General features: G+C 41.3%; 1 protein-coding gene across 2 annotated transcripts in view; it reads right to left on the bottom strand.

Annotated features, from left to right (window-relative positions):
* The window catches only part of kcnn2 (potassium calcium-activated channel subfamily N member 2), a 233,654-nt gene that overhangs the window by 135,184 nt on the left and 73,851 nt on the right, over positions 1-24,619 (bottom strand). For both annotated transcript variants that reach the window (XM_072583977.1, XM_072583986.1), the window contains exons 2-3: positions 14,865-16,159; positions 14,486-14,581 (exon numbers count right to left, since the gene is read on the bottom strand). In XM_072583977.1, the coding sequence (XP_072440078.1) occupies positions 14,486-14,581; positions 14,865-15,746 (978 nt within the window). In that variant the 5' untranslated portion in view covers positions 15,747-16,159. The remainder of the gene's footprint in view (positions 1-14,485; positions 14,582-14,864; positions 16,160-24,619) is intronic.

Here is a 24,619-nt window from a genome sequence, read left to right as displayed (position 1 = left end):
TTTGATCATACTCTGGTCTGTCCTCACAATTCTTTCTTTAGTACATCGATGACAGAGTCATAGAGAGCTACAGAGAAAGACACTTCAGCCCATCCAATCTGCACAGGTTACAAACAACTCCCTTAACTATTTTAATCACATTTTCCAGCCCTTGGCCATAGTCTTGTATCCCCCGGCATCACTAAATACTTAAATGTTATATGGGTTTCTGCCTCTACTACCCTTAGAGGCCCCGAGTTGAGGATTGCCACCATCTGCTGAGTGAAAATGCTTTTCCTCACATCTCTTCTCATCTTTCTGCCAACGCCCCCCCCCCCACCCCTCTCCCCCCCCTCCCCCCCTCCCCCCCCCCCCCCACCCCAACCTTAAATCTCTGCCTCCTGGTCATTGGTTCCTCCATCAAGGGGAAAAATCTCTTCCTGCATCGTATATTTGCACCCCTCATAATATTATACATTTCAACCATGTTCCCCTCTCAGTACCCCGTACTCCAAGGAAAACAAGGAGACACTGAGGTCTGCAGTTGCTGGAGATCAAAGTTGTGAATGTGTTGCTGCAAAAGCACAGCAGGTCAGGCAGCATCTGAGGAGCAGGAAATCGACATTTCGGGCCAGAGCCCTTCATTAGGAATCAGCTCTTGATGAAGGGCTCTGGCCCAAAACGTCAACTCTCCTGCTCCTCAGATGCTGCCTGACCTGGTGTGCTTTTCCAGCAACACACTCTCAACTCCAAGGAAAACAACCCCAGTTTATCCAAAAGTAGAAATTGCTGGAAAACCTCAGCAAGTCTGGCAGTATCTGAGAAATCTAAGTTAACGTTTTGGGTCGAGTGATCCTTCCCCAGTTTATCCAACCTCTCTTAATAACAGAAACTCTCCAGCCACGGCAATATCCTGGGAAATCTCCTCTGTATCCTCTCCAGTGCTGTTATATTCCTCCAATATTGTAGATTCCAGGATACTCGAGCTGCAGCCTAACCAATATTTTGTACAGTTCTTGCATAACTTCCCTGTCCTTAAACTCTATGTTTCAGCTAATAAGTGCAAAAATACCATATGTTTTCTTAACCACTTTATCCGCTTGTCGTGATAATTTAAAAGAAATAGTGTATATGGACAACAAGGACTCTCTGATCTTCTCCGCTTCCCAGGGTTCTACTGTTCAGCTTGCATTCCCTTTCCCTATTTGTCCCATAAAAGTGCTCCATGTCATTCTTATCCAGATTGAATTTCAGTTGCCACTGATCAGTCCATCTGACCAGCCTGTCTATAAGCTCCTATAATCTTCTCCTTACTATTTACTGCCCCACAAATTACTGCAATATCTGCAAATTTACTGATCAACCTTCTCACATTCAAGTCTAAGTCATTTATATTAAGAACAAGCAGCAAGGACCCCAACACTGACCCCCCATGGAACCTCACTGAACACAGACCTCCAGTCACACAAACACAACCTTGGCAGGAGCAGAGAGTGATGCCACTTAGCCAACACTGTATCAAATTTGCCAAATGTCCTTAGATCCCATGGTCTCTTACCTTTGCTATTAGCTCCATGTGGAACCTTATCAAAAGCCTTGATGAAGTCAAAGTAGACTACATTAAAATAATTGTCCTCAACAATACTCCTAGTCACCTCTTTGAAAAATTCAATCAGGTCCATCAAACATGACATCCCCTTAACAAATCCATGTTGATTGGTCTTGATTAATCCCTGCCTCTCCAAATGCAGATTAGTTCTATCCCACAGAACTATTTCCAATAGTTTCTCCACTCCTGAGATTAGACAGTCTGGCCTAGTTTCCTGGTTTATCCCTTCTTGAATAATGGGACCACACTGGCTGTGCCCTGGTCTTTCCATTCCTCTTCTGTGGCCAGAGAAAACCTGTAAATTTTTGTAAGTGCGCCTGTTTCTTCCCTTCCCTCAGTCAACAACCAAGGATACATTTCATCTGGCCCTAGATATTTATCTACTTCTAAATCTGCCAGACCACTCAGACCTTCACCTCTGTCTATACTAAGTCCCTTATCCCAATTACTGGAACATTCTTGACAATGAGCCCTAATCACAATTTTCACAACTGAATGTTTTATTTATATTGCACTTTGAGATAATGGGTGAAACACAGGAGACAGGAATTGTTTAATTCCTCTAAACTAGTCTTCATTTCATTAAATATTTGTGACATAAACTTTGAGCATTAATTTAGTGATATTTCTTTGAGTAATTCACATCTTTAAAAAAAAGAACTAACTTTTCCAGTAACCTTACCTAAAGGCACTTAGAGTCATAGAGTCAGAGAGGTGGACAGCATGGAAACAGACCCTTCGGTCCAACCCGTCCATGCCGACCAAATATCCCAACCCAATCTAGTCCCACCTGCCAGCACCCGGCCCATATCCCTCCAAACCCTTCCTATTCATATACCCATCCAAATGCCTCTTAAATGTTGCAATTGTACCAGCCTCCACCACTTCCTCTGGCAGCTCAGTCCATACCCATACCACCCTCTATGTGAAAACGTTGCCCCTTAGGTCTTTTTTATATCTTTCCCCTCTTACCCTAAACCTATGCCCTCTAGTTCTGGATGCCCCAACCGCAGGGAAAATACTTTGTCTATTTACCCTATCCATGCCCCTCATAATTTTGTAAACCTCTATAAGATCACTCCTCAGCCTCTGACGCTCCAGGGAAAACAGCCCCAGCCTGTTCAATCACACCCTATAGCTCATGGGCGGCACGGTGGCACAGTGGTTAGCACTGCTGCCTCACAGCACCAGAGACTCGGGTTCAATTCCTGCTTCAGGCAACTGCCTGTGTGGAGTTTGCACATTCCCCCTTTGTCTGTGTGGGTTTCCTCCGGTTTCCTCCCACAGTCCAAAAATGTGCAGGTTAGGTGAATTGGCCAGGCTAAATTGCCTGCAGTGTTATGTGAAGGGGTAAATGTAGGGGGATGGGTTGCTCTTCAGAGGGTCGGTGTGGACTTGTTGGGCCAAAGGGCCTGTTTCTATACTGTAAGCAATCTAATCTAATCAAATCCTCCAACCCTGGCAATATTCTTGTAGGAACATCTATTATTGTTAGATGTTACTGGCTCCAACTCCTGGTTTTAGGCAGAAGTCCTACACAATCTATTAAAATCCTCCTCAATGATTCTTCAAAAGCTGGTATTGGAATTAAAGGTATAGGTTTAATTGAGAATTGGTATTTTGCATTTTCTGACATATATGGCATATTGGATACATTTTGAAAATATTTTTACGTAATCCTTGCCAATAAAAATGCTTTCATATCTTAGTCTTTTCTTTCCTAATATCCAAATGACCCACAAAAAGTCATTGTACACCATTAATCTTCACATATTTTTCAAAATTGTGAACAGTTATTAGATCTTTTCTGAACAATTTCATGAAACAGAAGAAACCTGATTAACAGCACAAAGAGATTTACCAGATTTCTCCCAGGAATGGGAGATTTCAGCTCTAACAGAAATTCAAACGGATGTAATGCTTAGAGCGAAGATGATTTAAGAGGAGCTTTATTGGAGATATACAAGATATAGGATAGACAAAGCGAGCCTGTTGCCATTATCCAACGGTACAAGAACTAGAAGACACAGATTTCAGTTTTTGAGCAAGAGCTATAGGAATAAAGGGAGTTGGGGAAAGGTGTTAAGGAGATAAATATGTTTTTAATTGGTGAGTGATAATTACATAGAACATGCTTGCCTTCTTTAAGTTGGGTAGAAAATAGATTAGATTAGATTCCCTACAGTGTGGAAATAAGCCCTTCGGCTCAACAAGACCACACCAACCCTCCGGAGAACAACCCACCCAGACCCATTCCCCCCGACTAATGCACCTAACACTACGGGCAATTTAGCATGGCCAATTCACCTGACCTGCACATCTTTGGACTGTGGGAGGAAACCGGAGCAAACCCACGCAGACTTGGGAGAATGTGCAAACTTCACATGGACAGTTGCCCGAGGGAGGAATTGAACTCGGGTCTCTGGTGTTGTGAGGCAGCAGAGCTAACCACTGAGCCCACCATGCCACCCTATGAAATGGTTCAAAAGGAAATTGGATTGACTCGTTAGGGAAATAGGAGAAAGTGAGGACTGCAGATGATGGAGAGTCAGAGTCAAAAAGTGTGGAACTCCTGATGAACTCCTTATGCCCAAAACATAGACTGTCCTGCTCCTGGGATGAAACCTGATCGTTCATCAGGAGTTCCACACTTTTCGACTCTGACTCTCCAGCATCTGCAGTCCTCACTTTCTCCTATTTCCCTAAAGAGTCAATCCAATGTTGGATCTTAACATCTGACACAGGTGGTGTTTGAAAAGGATGGGCAGAATGCTCAGGTTTTTGCATGTTCTTTCCACTGTTCACTCTAGGCTTCCAACCAGGGCTGTCAGTGATGCCTTAGATGATTGGCAACTTTACAGATGCTTCTTCTCCAGTATGGGTGGTCTTGGGCAAGAGTTAGTAGGAATATTATATATTTTCAGGGAGACTTGGAGGGCATTCATGAAGTGCTTTCCCTACACACCTGGTAACCGCTTGCTATGATGATACAAGTAAAGAGCTTGATTTGGAAGCTTTGTGTCAAGCATGCAGGTGATGTGACCTGCCCAGTACAATTGATTGGCGTCTGCATCTTGCTTGTGGGATATGTTGGCCTGAGAGTGTACATTAACATTGGAGTACCTAGCCAACTATTGGATTTGCTCTAGTACAATCATAGCAGCCTTGGCTAAATAGTAACAGTCTGAGTCTACAGCTTGTGATTTCAAAGCCCTTCACCAGTATTTAAACATGTGGTCTGTGCAGATATACAGTGCTGTACTACAGTGTGGTATGTTATCTTGAAAATAGTTTTCAGCTAACACTGGTAGAAATGAATTAATCTGCCCACCATGTGATTTTTGAATACTTTATATATAAATTTTAAAAACAGACTCTTCTTAGGCATTATAAAAAGTCACTTGAATGTGAATATTGCTGGAAGAGAGGTGTTCCTGAAGCTTATTCTCTTCTACTCATCAGGACAAATGCAAGAATATCAATTTCTGAATGATCATAACAAATTATGCTACAAGAAGATGCAGACTGGTTGGCAAGTTTTCTCCCTGGCAGCACCTCAGTCATCTAGCACTCTTTTCTCCTCAAGAATAAAATGGCTGTGTCCCAAACTGGCTCATTTGTGGCCAAAGCCATTGCTAGGTGGAGCACCACACATGTGAGTGAAAAATCACATTATCCCCACTGCCTCCCAGGCTTCCTATCACCTGCAGGTTGAAAGGCATTTTCATCCCCAAGGAAGGCTAAGAATTGGTAAAATTACTGGTATGATCCACCCATCTTGGAAGTAAGGTCCTGCAAGGTTGGGATTTTAATTGTTGTGGCGGGCGGGCTGGGATATTGTGTGTGGACTGCAGTCCAGCCAGCCAATCTGGGAAAATGTCTGAGGGCCACAGAGGCTGCTGGGTGAGGAGGCAGGCCTTTTAAGGCTCACTTCCATGCTGCTGGACTTTGTTCCAGCTATAATAAAGCAAACCATTTGGTGGAGAGCCTAGACATATGTTACTCAGTTGAAACACCTGAGATCTTCCTTGATGACAGTTCTCACTCCCTGATCACTGCTACTAATGTCACAATATTTATTTACACAGGTTTAGAGCTTTCATGTGCTACTAGTTCCCCTATTAATAGTTTAATATGTCTGGATGATTGACACTTTTACTGGGCTGTGGTTAAAAGTTTCCACCAGACTAAAACAAATATAAGTGAACCAACTTAGAGCACCATCATATGCACATCCTACATGTTACAATATTGTTAATTGCTGTGTACATTATATTATCAATGAAAGCCATGTTTAGTGACAGTCTGGCATGGAAAAGAATAAGAAGCCATGGGGAGGTGAATAAAGGGTCTCAGTATGGCATGGGAAGCATGAAAATGGGGAGGAAGCATGGATGGAGGGGCACAGTAATAGCATCGGCTAAATGAATAACCATGGTGGAATATGCGGACACACAAAGCCTGACATGAGGGCCTGAGTGGCCATGGAAAGGGGTTGGCATGAGGAGTACCTTTTGAACTTGTTTTTCAAAGGGTTCTCCATGCGGACTATAGTTTATGACAACTCTGAAGTATGAGACCATGAGTTGTTCTAAAGCTGGGGCTGGGAATTGCAAAAATGGAATCTGATTTCCTTTTTAAAAGGGCTCTGACTCAGAAGAGTGAGGGGTGACCTTATAGAGGTTTATAAAAATCACAAGAGACACACATAAGATGAATAGCCAATGTCTTTTGACCAGGGTTGGGGAGTCCAAAACTAGAGGGCATAGTTTTATGGTGAGAAGGAAAGTATTTAAAAGAGACCTGAGGGGCAACTTTTTCACACAGAGTGGTATATATGGAACTAGCTGCCAGAGGAAGTGGTAAAGGTGGATACAATTACAATATTTAAAAGAAATTTGAACAGGTACATGGAGAGGAGCAGTTTAGAGGGATAGGTGCTGAACACAGGCAAATGGCACTCGTTTAGGAACTTGATTGGCATGGATGAGTTGGGATGAAGAGCCTGTTTTGTTGCTGTACACCTCTATGACACACTGTAGTATGTCTGTCGCTGATACAGGAAGTTGCTGCAGGCAGTAGCTCATCTAGAACATTCACAGTGATCTCACTCGTATTCATGGTGTGCTCAGATTGAAAATTTAGCACACACTGGGAACATTGCATTGAAATGTTGGTTTTATCATAAAACTGTTTGAGTAAGATGTAATAAAGTCTAAACCTTATGGCACCAATATATTACTAATACTCTGAATCTGCTCTCTGGCACTTTGATTTAGGTTATAATTTATAACAGCAACCAGATGTCTTCCTTCTTGTACTTTAAAATGTCTGATTGCAATCAAATAGATGTCTGTAAACATCTAGCAATGGACAAGATAGTAATAAATCTGTGTCACGTGTGTATTTTGGATGATGCAGTAAAAGAAAAGGTGACAGGTGGACATTTCTACAGTTAAGCCATCCTGCACATACGTGGATTGTTAAGCCCCATAACTGTGCAAATTCTAAGCAAATGAATATAGACAGATGAGTATGCGTGAAGATCTGTTGCCTAAAATGGTGCAATTCCTAGTGCTGTAAAAATTCAACTTGATATTGCAGAAGTCATTTGAGCGTGTGTGTCAGACAAGCATTGTTGACTATAGGTCATTCTGGAGGCGGGGACATGCACTTCACTTAGAATTTGGCATTCTTGCATATTTGTCCTGATGAGTGGAAGATGAAAAGATTTGGCAACATTTCCCATTTTTCAGTTATATATTACAACCTCGAAAATACATTATCAGTTATGCACTGAAGCAAATCTTTATTTATATTCTGATTCAAAATGAAGAAATTTGATACATTCTACAACTAGATTTATGATTTTAAAGGAAGGAGAAACAAAGACAAGGAATTCCATTAAAATCATAACCACAATCTGATGGGTACCCAATCTGAGCTGCTGAAATAATAGAGCACAAACACAATTACTTGTAACCTGATCTGATAAGATGACTGATTAAACCCAAAGATTATTGTAAAATTACTTCCTGAAGTATAGCATTACGTGAAAAGAGATGTGACAAAATACCAAATAAACATGTTGGACTCTGAAACAGCTTTAGAGTACGTTTATCATATTAAGCACTTGGAGCAATTTTGTTCAGTACATCTCCAAATGGGATTAAATGCAATCATGACGATGCAATGCTTGACCACAAGGAAGGAGCCATGATTTCTGAGGTAAAATGTTGAAGTTCCCTTCAGAAAATCAATAACCGTTAAAAAGGGTACAGTTGTAGATGTTGTCATTGCAAATTAGGCTCCCACTTGGATATTAAACTGCAACTTTACAGTTAGATCCTGTAGCTGAGATCCCACGGTTAAGCCATCCTGCACAAAGCGGGATATGGGGATTGAAGCGTTGGAGTTTCCGGTGTTAAATCAGATGCAAAAACGCAGAAATCTTTTTAAATTTCCTGAAAAAACTTCCGAAACTCGATCAGTGCGCTTTGCAAACTGCAGTGCTGTGAGGAGAAGATTGGAGTTCTCTGTGCCTGCTGGTGAAGACTTTCGCCCCTGGTGGGCAACTTCCGTTTCTTGCTAGACACTCGAAGCTTGGTGTCGGTAACTAAGACGTGATTCTGCAGCTACCGCTTTCAAACCAAATTTATAAAATTAAAACTGCAACCAGAGAAGCGCTTGCGCTCACCACTGCACAGTGCTCCCCAGTATTTCACAATGAGATTAAAGTATTTATATTGCAAGGTAATTATCAATGCGCCTAGATACCATTCTCTGGAGGCAAAACGATTTCTTTTTCCCCCTTTCCTTTGGCAACAGAACAAAAACAAGTCTTCAGCCGCCAACTCCCTCCGCCCACACACTGCGGAATAAAGCATGCGCCCAGTCAACTTCAAACATGCTCCAAATTCAACACACTGAGCGGAGAGAATTTATTAACATGTCTGTCAACAAACTACCCTCACGCTGACAAAGATTCCGGATGGAGCTTGTTAAACATCCAAAATATTAAAGAGTATCACTTCACCTTTTCATATTGAGCATGGATAGAATGTGAGAGCTCATTGACACGCTCCTATGCTAAGAACTAAACATCAACAATTTGGTTCAGTTGAAGAATGAGATTTTTCTTATTTCTTCAGCTTTGTGTCGTGGTAGTTGTAATCCTTTTCCTTTTTTTAAACGATGACCTGTCTACCACACGGCAAGGTCATCCAAAGTGCTTTCTTGTAGATTTCTTCCATTGACTTTACACACTTGAATAAGAAAGGGAGGTGTCCTGTCAATGGGGAGCCTTATGAATTGCGGTTTGTTTCAGCAATGACCAGCAGCTCTCCCTGCCGCTCCCTGTCCTGCCCGGCTACTTTTCTCCAACCCCAGCTGAAATGGGTGGTATCTATTGAACGTGGACCGTTCCCAACGCCTAGCCTTACACTGGCTGACTGAAAACTGGAGGTAGGTGCAAATCTTGAAATGGATTTATTCGAGGGAGGGGAAACAAGAAACTCTGGCGCATGATGTCACCGTTCCTTTTCGATCAAATAGCCCTTTCACAGTCAAGGTCATGTGGAAATATACGTCATTATCTTTGGATGGACTTATCATCGTTGGCGTATTGTCAATTGCCCCAATGATAAAGTTAAATGTCCTGGATAATCAGAATTCCATCAGAAAGGACATGCTGAAAGGTTAGAAATCACACAACACCAACAGGTTTATTTGGAAACACTAGCTTTGGGAGAGCAGCGCTCCCAACGCCTGTGCTTCCGATTAAACCTGTGGGACTATAACCAGGTGTTGTGTGATTTTTAACTTTGTCCACCCCAGTCCAACACCGACACCTCCACATCTTGCTGAAAGATGTCTAACAAGCCTTCCTCTCAAATTTGAAAGCGGGAAACAGCAATTATTGCTGTAAGGAACGTGAGCAATCGGTATCACTTGCTCTGTGGTCGAGCGCAATCGCCCATTCTAATATATAATTCTGACTTGAAAACCAATTTGTTGGTGCTGTTGTAAAAGGGCACTACATGAAACCTATTTGAAAGCACAGCAGAGCACTCGAAGCATCACAGACAATGACTGACTCTACGCTGTCAGTGTTATTGTAATCATTCAATAAGTTGTGAGCTGCTAACTGTACAGTACAACCTCTGGCTCCTTTAAAAATTGACACATCTCAAATTATATTAGGAAAATCTGGCCAAGTATGTACCTAACCTGCAAATCTCGGCCTGATTTTCTGAAATCTAAGCAGCATTCTCAAATAATTTGAAGTTCATTACTACCAACTGAAAGAAAAATCTAAACATTGCTGCAAAATCTAGTTGGCTCTGACACTTTGGAATTATACAACATTTGACATTCAATGCCACCACACTGATTCAATGCTCTGGTTGTGAATGGCATGAATACACTGGTTCTATTTTCTGCAGACCTCCATTCAGGCGTAGTCTCATCATCTTAACTGCCATAGCTGCCAGTTCCTTGTTCAGATAGAGAGTCCTCATGCCCATTGGAACAACAGCCAAACAATTATTATTGAGTTGTGAGCAATGACAGTAAGTGACAACAAGCTGCTTAAAACAGGAAATAGAAACAGATGCCCATAATCATGCTTTTAGCCTCAGGCCTCTACATGCAGAGATCAGATAAATCCAAGTCCCTGTCCTTAACCCAGAGTCCAAGGCTCCATGCAACATTCTTCCTGTTCTGCGATTAGCTCATCCAGTGCAGATCAGGTATTGAACCTAAGAATGTTATGGTCTGTATGGCTTAGTTATCCAATTAATGTATTATGAAGGCAGTTAAAGAAGAAACTTGTAACTCCTTTTACAATTTGAGGATATATTCAAGTAGTCAATTAAGTAATTTGAAGTGCCATCATTCTTGTAACATAGATAGTCAAGCAATATACTACAATAGAACTACTATGGACATAATGGGAACCTAAGGTTTTTTTTAAACACACATTAAATTATGTCCATGCAGCATGTGTTCTATATCTGAGTAAGTCAGGTATCATTGAATGGAAAGGTTAATTAAAGCAATTAATGTAGGGGATGGAGCTTTTGAGAAGAAGAGAGGATGAAGTTTTCATTTTCAATCCACTATTCTTTAGCCTGTGAATGTCTCTGTGAGTATTGCCAGTCCAACATGTGCACTTCCACATCATCAGTTAGTATTGACCAGATTTCCCTTTCAAATGAATCTGGTTGATCATTCGCCCCAGTTCTCAAAACAAAATCCAATCTTATATATATAGCTCAAAGTGTTGAATGAATCTGGACTATAAACAAATGCTTCAGCAACTTTTTTTTAAAACTGTCAAAGCAGCTTAAAATTAGGTCAGCTAGCAATTTGATATTTAAATGTTCATACTGTAAGGTCCTCCAACATAAAATTACATTAAACAGCATGTCACTTTTATAATCAATGATTAGTTCTGAACCACTTTTACTTATCTCTGTCATCCTATAGATTTCATCTAAATAATTTAACAGTGGAAGCAACTGATCCAGAAAATTTCCTTTGTGTGACACTTGTAATAAAATGACATTTATAAAGAAGGCTACCTTATAAAGTATCACAAGGAGTAAGATCAAGGAACGATCAAGCTCCAGTGGATGCTGGGGCTGAGTGAACATAAAAAAAGTGAAAAGCAAATTTCTAATTAACTCAGTTTTGTTTCATTTGCAAATAATAATGTCAAACCAATCCCTCAAAATCTGAGCAAAGCTTGGTGTTCAAATATTAATGTTCTAAACAGAATGAAGAACTAAATTGCCAAGCATTAACATTTATCCTGATCAGGTTTGAATGTTTCAAGGGGGTCTGGATCACAATTAAAGCTCTTCAGTTATTTAAACTTCTTTATGAATACAGAAGACTGAGGTTAGTGAGAGAGGAGACTTGGACATGATCCAACCTGATATCTGAACGTTTTTGGAATCTGCATGGAACCAGCAAGAAACATTTCAATCTCAAAGTCCTATCAAGACTTCATAGAAGTTATTTATCTAATGGGTTCACCTGGCTGGAAACATTTACTCTGTTTCTCACTCCACAGATGCTGCCAGACCTGTTGGTTTTCTCCAGCAATTTCTGCTTTTGTCTGTTTCTACACCAAGTTGTTGGACTTAGAATTGGTATCCGTGTGTTACCAACTTAATAACAGGTCTCCTACTCAGTTCATCACTGACCGTACACGTTACCGCTCATATCTGGGGCAGGTAGGACGTGAACCCCGACCTCCGGGTCCTAAAATAGGAATATTACCACTGTGCCACCAAACCCTCGCCAAAAGTGGGTAAGGTTTGCTGGAAGTAACATTACAGTTGGACACCAACAGGAAGAGCGATTTGGTCTACGTTGATATCTAGTTAGACAAGTCCTCTCTATGTTCGTGGTTGATAAGCCAGGCAGCAGATAGGGAAGTGGAAATTAACGTTTCAGCTCGGCAAGCGTTCATCAAGCTCCCAACCTCTATTAGTTCGAATGCAAGATCAGACTCCTAAAACGTTCACCGTTTCTATCTCCAGAGACGCTATCAAATACTTTCCTTTTTATTTCAGATTTCAAGCCTCAATATTTTGGATTTTATTTTCCCCACCACTCCTATAAATGTCTCCACAGTGCCGCTTGCTTGCAGCGATATATATTGCTAGCGCTTCTCGGCAGAAACACTGCTGCTGGTGCGTCGCTGGGCGCCCGGCTCCCCTCTCCCTGGGCACTGGCTGCGCTGTGTGCGGCCGCTTGTCTCAGTGACACTAATCCCGGGAGAAATACACTGGATGGTAAGTGAATCATGTGAACCATGAGAGCACACAGCAACAACAGCTTCAGTGGCCCCTGGTTTATTAAGGCAACTAGTGCACCTTAACACTCCACAAGCACAGTAACCAGCCGGTCTTCATCCACTTCCTTTTCAAGAACTCAAAGGAGCCCATGAGAAATGTGCATCATTCCACCACTAAACAGTTTGGTTGAAGTCGATGCCAAGGTCGAGAGCTGCGCTCCACCTCATTATCCCATTCAGCTTCATTCAACTTATCATTTCTTACACTTTTAGATGTTTCTAACAGCCTCCACCCCAATTCCAAACAAAAGGCAACGTTATTTAACTAGCTCCACTCAAAGCAATCTCCAGCTGAACACGAACTTTGAATCCATACCCATAACTAACATCGGTCTATCCTATGATAACCTTATCCGTGCCTGGGCTAGTTTCACTGTTCGATATTCTCTTTCATGTTCGCCTTATTGCCCAAAGTCATTGGTACCTCTTACATTTTCTCTCCTTACCTCTACATTCTCAATGCGACAGCATAGCTGTTGCAATGTTATTCAAAATCTCAACTGTGCAAGTTATTAATGCAGAAATCCACATGGTCCCAGTTTGCCTTGTAAAACCTGCTTACAACGCGTTCCATTTTATATACACGCTAAAAAAAACACTTGGAGGTTTTCGTTTGGAAATGGTTGCGTGTTCAAAGGGATGTCATTAATTAAAAACAGAAATTGCTAGAGAAACTCCACAGGTCTGGCAGCACCTGTAGGGAGAGCAGCAGAGTTTCCGTTTCTAGTCAGGTATGACTTCCTCTTTGTACTGAAGCACGAGCCAGGTGATCATGTATTTTGCACGATACTTTAGCAGCCAATGCATTAAATACAACAGCAAGCTGGGAAGGTTCAGATGCAAAGCCCCACTTTGAAGAAAGTATTGCTCAGCTAAACTGCTTCGTTACACTTCGTACAAAATTTACTCTCGACAGAAAACATCGCCAGTTGGAGACAAGGCAACGCCTTCAACATTCACACACACACCTCTGAAAAGTTTAGATAAATAATTCTGAAATACTTTCAACAAAAAGTCTTCCGTGAATTAAAGCATCATGTAAACAGAACATTTGATCAGTCGGCCGCGTTCCTTTGTTTAATTAAATGAGCCCAGGTACCGTTAGACTATTGCCAATTATTTAAATGATAAGGCACTTCAACAAGAAGAATGAAAAAAACACCCCAATAACTCCCCAAAATAAGCGAAATGCATGAGTGCTGTTATTTTAGAAAACGGGAAGTATGATGTGTATTCTTGGCACAATTCCTTCTAACACTAGACACTGGTTATACCTAAACAGCTCGTTATGTACCTATGATATTGTTACTTTTGTAATTATCATTACAACTGCCCAGCTTCAATTCTAGTTGGTTTCTGTTCTCATGGAATTGTTTTAGTGCTAGAACTGTTAGAGGCTTTGAGAAACACCGATCACAATCCAAAATGATCAGCTTTCCGTTTCTTAACTTTTAAAGATGGTTTTAATTCTCGTAAATAGATGTATATAAAACCTAGAAGGGCAGGAGTTGCAGCCGTCGCTTGTGAAGACCACCACTCGCAAGTTTCTCTCCAAGTCACACACCATCCTGACTTAGAACCTCATCACCACTGTCGCTGAGTCAAAATCCTGGAACTCTCTCCCTAACAGCATTCATGGACTGCAGTGGTTCAAGGCGGCGGCTGCTTACCACCTAGCCCAGGGGATAAGCAATAAATGCTGCCGAGCCACCCATATACCACGAACAAATACAGAAAACATTGTCAGCCAAAGGAAACTTATAAAATGTTCACTAAACAACAGCAAAAGTTGCATGCGTTTTCAATACTGCTATTTAACAAAAGGAAGCGTGCCTGTATTTTGTAAAAATTCCCACATTTCTCGATTTTCGATAATGTTCCTGCCGAGTGCATTGTTTTAAGTTGCGCTCAGTTATGTATTGGAGTGTACTGCTACGCAATTTGACTTTTTTTTACCCAAGTGGCTGTCCCACACAACAATCCACGACACTTAAAAATAACTAGGTGAAAGATAAATAAAATATAATTACCTGAATTTCCCGCGCGTGGTATACAATGATCAAACCAAGCAATATAATCGTCGAAAGGCTAATAAGGCATTTCAGAGCTAATGAGTACAGCGAGCCCTGAAATAGAGAGACATTTCTTGAGTTTGGATGAAATTTTGTGGGAAAAGTGAACTTGAAGCAAAGATGCGATTTATATGCATAACAGAAGTGTACATACCACTACGTCAAGTTTTAAAAACATCACATTAACTTTTAACTGGGTAGAGTCAAATCGTTCATTACTACCAAAGAAGTGAGGCAGATGGCCAAATACAAGTTGCAACTGCCTGATACACATTCGGAAATCAAAAAGACTCTCGAAATCGCCAGTGTACATGCGACTTGGTGTAGATTTGCTTACCTTCTGATAAGCCCCCCACGCAAGTTCAGTCTCAATGACCATCACTACTATCCCAAACATACCAAAGATCAAGGCATAGTCGCTCAATCGCTTTCTTTTCTCAAACAAAGCTCGTCTATGTCCCAGTTTGTAACCGATATTATTGTTTTTCTTTTTGCTCGATTTGCTGTTATTCCCACCGTTTCCTCCTGCCCCACCACTGCCGCTCCCCCCGTAGGAAACGACCGTTGTGGAATTGTTCTGTTCCGGCTTGGACACCACGATCTCCGGGGCTACTGTGGTGAAGATGGGCTGAAGAGGTTGCGACTCCGAGTCCAGTTCGCGCAGGTTCCTCCTGGACGAACTCAGGTTGCTGAGCGGCCGCATGACCCCGCCGTTGTACCTGCAGCTGCTCATGGCTATTTCGGTGAAGGGATTGCTCTCCCTGCGATTGCTGCTGGGACTGGGCTGCCGACAGTGCTGGTGGAGGGGAGCCTGCCTCGAAGAGCTGGCATGACTGGCGGAGGACTCACTGCCGTTCAGCTGACTGCCTTGTCTGGAAGAGGAGGAGGAGAGGGGAGAACTGGTCCTGAAAGTGAGAGGGGAGGAATTCCGGAGGAACAGGTTCTCGCCAGCGGCGGTGGCAGCAGCAGCAGAAGGTGGAGGAGGGGGAACAGGAACATGCGGACAGTTACATCTGATCCAGTCGTGGTGGTGGTGCTGCTGCTCCTGGATCACACCGTGCAACTGCAGTGGGGTTTCCATGTCCGAGCTGTTAAAGCCGCAGGAACGGGCTGGGCCGCCTGCGCACGGGAAATCCTGGCGCCAAGAGTGGCCCCGGCCGGCTCCCGTCGAATCCAGGCGGCGCGTCCGATTGGTCGGGCGGACCACAACAATGGGCATGACGTAATGTGCAGGAGAAAAGGAGCGCGCCGGCGGGAGGAGGCTGGTCAGTCTCACACTGTGGGCCCGGGAGTCACTTCATTCATTCATTCATTCATTCATTCAGCTATTGAGTGCAACTCCTGGGTGATGGGCTGAACCTCAATAAATAACATCATCAAAGTTCAATCTAAGCAATCAGCAAAAATCTCTTTATAGTCTTTCAGAACAGAAAATGACTCGGTCTCGCTTGCGAGGGGATCCAGGGAAGTCTTCTCTGCAAAATTGTCACGGTGCGGGCTGGTGGTCGGGCCAGGTCGGGAAAATGCATCATCCTCAACAGCTCATGCGTGATGGTCCACAGGAGAGGAGAGTCTGTTGAACAACTGTATCCAACACCCTGCCCTTTCTCCTGCGGGCAATATTGCTGATTCCTGCAGAGAACAACGGATCTGGATGAAATAACCGGGGCAATAAAAATGCTACATAAAAACTACAAATTATTCCGGTCTATCGCATGAAATGAGTAAAGTTCCCTTGCGCTGAAAAGGTCTCACTTTAAAATTGGGCGAGGCGCCAGACTATGAATGAGTGCTTCGACTGGGGTTTCTTTGAATTGTATCAATGTTGTATGTCAGCTGTTTTAAGCATTAAAAAGTAGCACAATAGCTACGTTTTTGTTTGCAAACACAGATCTAAGTCAAACACTATCAGTGGATTATTTGCCCTCCGCACATTTAATGTAGAGTTTGATGTCTAACTGGAAGCTAATGGGAAATCATGGACTGTATAAGTTAATGTCCATGCACCGCACCAAACAAAATTCCTATTTTGACATTACTTCTGATGGTTCGAAATCTGTTTGGGTTTTGTATGAAATATCTAAAAGATAAAAATAAGATGTACTGCACCATAACACGCTTTGCAGATTGATTGGTTTCACAATGGAAAGATAATTGCCAATTCCCATCTTATACTGGGTTCACCGTGTCTGGTCTCCACGCTGAACGAATAATGACAGGAAAGATGTGCAGTTTTATCGCCGACAACAGGGTTTTGGAAGAGACTTAGCAAAAAATAAAAATCCTGAGACCTGATAAGTTTCAACTGCTAATTGGATTCTCCAACTGTATCCGATTTCTTGAACTGCTCCAGGGGAGTTTGTGGTGCAGTGACATTGTCCCTGTCTCTGAGCTAGGAGATCATATGTCTGAACAGATTGCTAAGAAAGTGTTTCCAGTGAGGATGTAGCTGTTAGTTTTTCTCAGGCTTTGTAGTGAGTGACATTGAATTTCAGCAGGAAACACGGTGATATGCCGGATCCGCAGATGCGGTAATGGATCTCAGATTGACCTAAAACATCGCAGCCTTGTAAAATAAATTATATTGTACTCATTAGAAGTCGACTAAACATTATTTTCTGTTTAATTATTTAAGGGAGACAATCTGATCTATGTGATGAGTTTATAAATTAGCATAAGTGTTCATTCTTAACCAACCTTTCAAATGGATGTTGAAGTGAGGTGCAAGAAGTTAATTTATTTGTGAATTGTTTTGTGTTGTGATGGAGCACCATTGATGAGATGTGTTGTTACTTTCAAAGGTCTTTCTGGTTTTAGCATCATTCACAATTTTAGTTGGTTTATATGTGCTCCTATTTCTGTGTTTTGAAATAACACGATCTGTTCTGCGCGTCGCGTAAAGGTGCAAACTACTTATGTAAGTGTTCATATGTCCAAAAACCTTATGAATCGGTTTCCGTGAACAGATCAAGTGATTAGCACAAGCTCTTTCTCGCGCCCCTTTTTTGTTACTGCCACTAAATGTTTAAAGAGTGCAATACCTGCTAATGGTGTCAAGTATCTACATTGTGGCTGGTGGCTTCTACCGTAACGTCCGGATCACTGAGCATTACTGGGTCAAATGGCTTACTTTGAGCACTAGATGGCGTCAGACTCCACAAGAACATTCTATGGACTGAGCCATCGGCGATAGTTTCAAGTTTTAAAACCAAAAAGTAAACAAGGATTTTCTTTGTATGATAAGAAACCCTGTGCCTCAACATGACGGACAATGTTTTATTTTCAACATTGCAACTGGAGGTTCGTTTTAAGAAACGTAGGCGCTAAATTCCGGGAAAAAAAAACAATGCGGAAATGTCATTTGAAAGGAGTGTTCTCTGGAAAATGGGGCAAAGACATAGGGCGAGTCAGTGCAGCAAATCCTAATGAGTTTGGGATTTTTGTTTTCACCTCGGGTAAGGTATCAGGGTGTGAATGAGTGGCGCTACAGGTCTATGAAGTGTGGTTCAGCAGAGGCATCAGCCTCTAATCAATCATTTTGGTTTTTGTTTCAAAGCGAATCCTCCCTACTTAAATTTTCGCGTGGACAATCTCATTTTTGGTCTTATTATTCCTACCAGAATTATTGACAGGATTTTTAAAAATCCAATATATCTAGAGAGTGCAATCATGAATTGAAAGTAAGAATTGGAAAATAGCTATGAACAGTATATGTACACTTTACGATATTGTAGAAAACTATAGTATTCCCTTCTATTGGGAACAGATGAAAACAATTATGTTTTTTTTATGATGGAATAGGACAAACAAAGCCCCAAGGGGAGAGAGAGTAGCAGAAGACCCTCACTGTGCTAGAAGTTGTATTTCACTTTTAGCCAAAAGCGTTTACCAAGCAGCAGGCACTTGCCTGTTTCGGTCCTTCATGATCTCTTGTTGATAAAATGAAACAAGGGAAACGCCAAACTGAACGTGGAAAAGGCAAAAACGTTGTACATCATGCAGGACACAACCATTGAGTATTTTGATAAACAGTGGCAGGTCATCATATAAACATAACCTAAGTTGTGTGTAACATAGCCCAGGTTGTTTCCTATCTAATTTATGGTATGGGAAATATTTACAGGATGTTATACATGCTGATTTACTCAAATATTCTAAACACTTGTGATGAATAACAATGTTTCATTCCTGAGAACAGATGAGAGGGAAATCTGGGTCATTCACTATGAATAAATTAATCCCACAAAAATTGAATTTACATTTTGGAGTTAGGACTCCCTCATGTTTGGCTCTCCACCCCGCACATGACCGCCTACCGACCCAATTTTCAAGGAGGTTGTGGATTAGTGGTCAGATGGCTTTTCCGTCTAACTCAGGAAGGTAGGTGACCATCTGGAATAGGAGTTCCCCCAGCACTAAAACATTAACAGCCTCACCGCCAGATGTGGATGTGAGCCATTGTAGGAAGGAGAAAGAGAAAGGCCTTTGTAGATTCCGAAAGAGTCAAATCCGAAGGCTACAACTGTGCCCAAATATTTCTGCCGACTCCGGCGGCGTTTGGGACAAGGGCTGGGGAGATGGGTTAAAACGTTCCTGTTTTCCATTCTATTACGGACCTTCTCCGTTTACTATCCCTTCCTCTCCTTCCTTCCGTATTCACAATATCTAGTTCATCAATAATTGTTTCATGTTATAAAGCTCCTGGTGGGACACTGTAACCAAGAGGTCGCGACTGGGGTGAGGACACAAGCAGCCCTGTGGTGCCCACCAGTCCCCAATGGCTCCTTTTGTGCCAGTTGACATAATGTTTTCTATCCATTGAAATCTCTTTATTTTAAACGTTAGAACGTTTTTGCTCTCCCTCCACTGGTGCTGCTTGATCTCTGTTTTATTTCAGTTTTTCTCAACATCTTCAATGTTTTACTTTTGGAGAAAAGGTTAAGGGTTATCTATTGAGGTGATATGTAATTTGTAATGTCTGATGAATCTTAATTATTATCAAACAACATCCCTGGAAGTGAGAATTTGCAAGGTGAAGTCTCAATCTTTAAAATATTCCATTTTAACTTTTTTTGTCTTTGTATTTGCTATTTTAGTTTAATATTCATTTCTTTAACCTCTTTGTTTTTAGTTTACATTCTGTACAATACTTTACATTTAATTATGTGTTCTAATTACAAATTCCTAGCTTAAATTCAGCTTGCCTCAATAAGGTTTCAATCTGATCAGTTGATGAAGCACACTTTGCTTGCCTAATTAACAGAGATCGGATATCTGTTACAGGGGGTATTGCATTGAAGTGGCTTTCTAATTACAATAGTTAGTACATTTAACAATCTGCAGGCAGCCATGATTGTAATGAATGGTGAGTGACATTTATTTACTGCTAATGGTACAATTTTAACTAATATAGCTTCACACATGCAAATATATTCAACATCAAGATTTTCTTTGAGTAGCAAGATGTAATTCTACTACACATAATTTTGGTAGCTTCAATTCATTTGTATATCACAGTATACATTGGAGTTGACAATTCAGATCAACAAAAGCATGATCAAATGAGTTTTAATGGGAGGAAAGAATTGGGGGGAAATGATAAATGAAGCACACAGAATGCCCATTTTATGCCCTAACAGTTAAACAACCCATCATAGCAGGGATGAATTACACATCCAAGCATTCAGATGGCATATGCAATTGAAAAAAAAACAAGGCGTTTTGGGAGTGCCATGTAAATGCCAAAATGTGTTCACAAGATTGAAATGTGAAAATGGCATATGTTAGGAAAAAATGCAGAGAGAACAAATGAGCTGCTAACTCAAAGAGGGAAATTAATTTTATGCATGGCACTATTTCTGATCAAGATTCAAAATGTTTTGTGGGTTAATTTAAAATGGCAACATTTCTTTTTACTTTAACCTTTTATCGTGGAAACTGAGCATTTATATAAAAGCAAAATGCTGTGGATGCTGGAATTCTGAAACAAGCACAGAATGCTGGAGAAACTCAGGTCTGGCAGTATCTGTGAAGAGAGAAACAGAGTTAAAGTTTTGAGTCGAGTACGGCTTTTCTTCAGAACCAGTTCGGTTGTCAAGGTCTTACTGCATATGAATATGGATTGCATCAGTATCAGAGGAGTTGCAAATAGTGCTAAGTGAGTTTTGAAAAGTTATAACTCAGGTCGAGGTCCTGAATGTAGGTTTGCTCACTGAGCTGGACGGTTCATATTCAGTCATTTCGTCACCATACTAGGTAACATCATCAGTGAGCCTCTGGTGAAGCACTGGTGTTAGTGACCTGCTTTCAATTTATGTGTTTAGGTACACTTGCGTTGGCAATGTCATTTCCTGTGGTGATGTCAGTTCCTGTGGTGATGTCATTTCCTGTTGTTTTTCTCAGAGGGTGGTAGATGTGCTTGTTGATAGAGTTACAGTTGAAATGCCATGCTTCTAGGCATTCACATGCATGTCTCTGTTTAGTTTGTCCTAGAATGGGTGTGTTTTCCCAGTCAAAGTGGTGTCCTTCCTCATCTGTATGTAAAGATATTAGTAAGAATGGGTCATGTCTTTTTGTGGCTAGTTGATGTTCATGTATCCTGGCTGCTAGTTTTCTGCTGTTTGTCCAGTGTAGTGTTTGTTACAGTTCTTGCAAGGTTTTTTGTAAATGACATTAGTTTTGCTTGTTGTCTGTATGGGGTCTTTCAAGTTCATTAGTTGCTGTTTAGTGTGTTAGTGGGTTCATGGGCTACCATGATACCAAGAGGTCTGAGTAGTCTGACAGTCATTTCTGAGATGTCTTTGATGTAGGGGAGAGTGGCTAGGCTTTCTGGACACATTTTGTCTGCTTGTTTGGGTTTGTTGCTGAAAAATTGGCGGACTGTGTTCATTGGGTACCTGTTCTTTTTGAATACTGTATAGGTGATTTTTCTCCACTCTTCGTAGTTCCTCTGTGCTGCAGTGTGTGGTCACTTGTTGAAGGAATGTTCTAATGCAGCTTTGTTTGTGGATTTTGGGATTATTGCTTCTGTAGTTCAGTATTTGGTCCATATGTGTTGTTTTCATGTTGTCACTGTTTTAAAGTTCCCCATTGGCTGTTTGCTGTACCGTGACATCTTGGAATGGCAGTTTGTTGTTGTTTTCCTCCTCTTTTGTGAAGGGTATTATTGATGGTCTTGAAGGTTTCTGCTAATTTGTTTCAGTTAGTAATGACAAAGGTGTCATCCACATAGTGGACCCAAAGTTTAGGTTGGATGGTTGGCAGAGCTGTTTATTTGAGTCTCTGTATTACTACCTCTGCTAAGAACCCTGATATTGGGGACCCCTTACATACAGATGAGGAAGGACACCACTTTGACTGGAACAACACATCCATCCTCGGACAAGCCAAACAGAAACACACAGGAATTCCTAGAAGCATGGCATTCCAACCAGATCTCTATCAACAAACATGTCAACTTGGATCCCATCTACACCCTCTGAGAAAAATAACAGGAAATGGCATCACCACAGGAACTGACATCGCCAACCCAAGGGTACCTAAACCCATAAATAGAAAATGGGTCACTAACACCAGTGCTTCATCAAAGACTCATTGATGATGTTACCTAGTATGGTGATGAAATATCTGAAAATGAGCCTTCCATCCATAAAGCTAAGTATTGTGCAATCATCAGTGAACATTGCCACTTCTGACCTTGTGATAGGGGAAAGGTCATTGATGAAGCAGCTGAAGACACTCCCTGAGGAGCTCCTACAAAGATGTCCTGAAGCTGAAAAGGCTGACGTTAAACTGCTTCTTTTGCTAGCTATGACTCCAACCAGTGGAGAGTTCTCACAAATTCTCATGGAATCTATAATGCCATAATTAGCCTGATGTCAAGACTTGTACGTAAGTAATTGCACTGCAGCATTTCACTGTTAACATTTGAACAGTAATTTCCATGAATGATTTATTTGATTAAATATGATGCAGGTAAGTTAGAGTAGCACAATCCAGTAAGAAAACCTACAACATAATGATGCAAAGGACTTACACCCATAATAAATTGTTGTTGAAATGTTTAACATTTATATAACTGCTGCCATCAAATAAATCTTTGAGCTTCCATGTTGGGCCAGATGAGATTTACTCCAGCAACTTGTCAAAGATATCTTTCAAACCACATCTTGTATCACCCAAAGAATAATGTTGCATCGAGACTACATCTAAATAACATCAAGAAGGTGGCTGTCCTTCTTAAGGACAATTAGGATTGGAAAGAATTCTGCCCTTGCTGGTGACACTCACCTGTTACAAGGAAATAAAGAAACAAATCGTACTACTTTTCCCTCAACAAGTCTAAATTTAGAGTAATGAACAATTTTATTTAATGAAATTGCTTTCTTGATATTGGTAGGTTCAGCACCTTGGACAGCACCTCACGCTTGTCTGCACTCTTATTAACAAAATATTGTGCAAGAAGGTTACTCAACTGAAACTCGATTTGGAACATTGCTCTTTCCTCAAATTTGAGAGGAACCAGTATGTGAGGAAACAAATATTTTTGTCCTATGGCTTATGAGCCAGTTACAATGTCATTTGAGGCACATGCACATTTTAATATAAACAAGTAATGATTTCCATTTAATGAGTCTATCTGAATTGGTGAATTATTAGGATTCCTAATGGATATTTTACACGAGTAATATACATACTGTGATCATGAATACTTTCAAACTTAATGAAATTCTAACCAACATCATTTTGCCACTAACCGCTTTGGTTGTGTATCATGGAAAAGGGAGTAGAGTGAATCAATCAAGTTCTGTATCTGATTTATGCCCAAGTCTCCAACACTGAAAACCTTGGCCACTGATAAAAATTTGCAAAATCTACCCTAAAATTTATACCTGATGGAGCTATGCTTGGAGTGACACTGGGTGCCTGAAATTGGAAACTGCTCCATTTCCAAGGCTGACCTGACAAACAGAATATCTCAATCAGAAAAATGTTTTCCTTAAAATGGATTTATCTCACCAGTAAAACACAGGGCAAAGTCTTACTGCTTCCCATCAGTGGGATTGTACCTGAGGGAGGCCTATAATATTTCCTGAGTGACATTTCCATCACTTCCCACTCACCTCTTATTTCACTATAATTTTACATTAGCCAGGCAAGATCCAGTGCAGTCTGCTTGCCCTTGACTCAGTTCAGGTCCTTAAGTAGCCCATTAAATAGTCCACTAAGTAGTCCACTTAAGGGCTACTTCCCACTCAATTCTGAGGCTAGCAGGAGGAGTTTAAGGGTGAAGAAGATGGAACCTATTTGAGCCTGGGCAAAGATTTGGGACATTTATCCCACTAATGTATAAGGACGGTCCTTATACATTAGTGCCCCAACCAACAGATACCCTCATTGGAAGTAACTTCTGCACCTATCTCATCATGAAGATATCCGATGCTCTGGGCCTTATCTCCCTTCCCTCCATGGGAGCAACTACCCTCATATTTACCTGGCTCTGGATGCTGGGACTAAGAATCTAGGGACTGTCTGCATTCTCGATTGCTGACACAGGAGCTGCTGGGACAACAATGTTGCCAGCCAGTCAGATTTAATGGAACATTTTTGGCTGCACAGCTGTAATCAGTGGGGAAACATTCTCCACCAAATGGTAAGGCAAGAAAGTTAACCACCCAAAAAAATTGCCGAGTCAACTCATAACACCATGTGGATTCTGCTTCAATGCTCAATACAATTTTACTGAAGTGGAAATTGAACAACCACATAAAATGTGTTCAAGTACACAACTGTCCTGCTTAAAGAAATGTTACTGTCTGGATTAATCAGAAGAAGATGCTGTACTCTGCAGAGTGCATCTCAAAATTAATCTTAGTCTCACCTGAGGACAGAGCCCTTGCCACAAAGAATATGGTAACCAGGTGGGAATGAAGAGGAAGACAAGGAGGAACACAGCATAGAGAAGCAGGAATAGACCATTTGGTTCCTTGAGCCTGGTCTGCCTTTCAACAAGATCATAGTGAACCTTCTGGCTCCGCACCATTTTCCCACACTCCCTCTTTGCCCCTTGATATTGTTAATATCTGGAAATCT

The sequence above is a fragment of the Chiloscyllium punctatum genome, chromosome 2, assembly GCF_047496795.1.
Source record: "Chiloscyllium punctatum isolate Juve2018m chromosome 2, sChiPun1.3, whole genome shotgun sequence".
NCBI classification, from domain to species: Eukaryota; Metazoa; Chordata; class Chondrichthyes; order Orectolobiformes; family Hemiscylliidae; genus Chiloscyllium; species Chiloscyllium punctatum.
The sequence above is the reverse complement of the archived record's forward strand: the minus strand, read 5'-3'. Positions and strand labels throughout refer to the sequence as shown.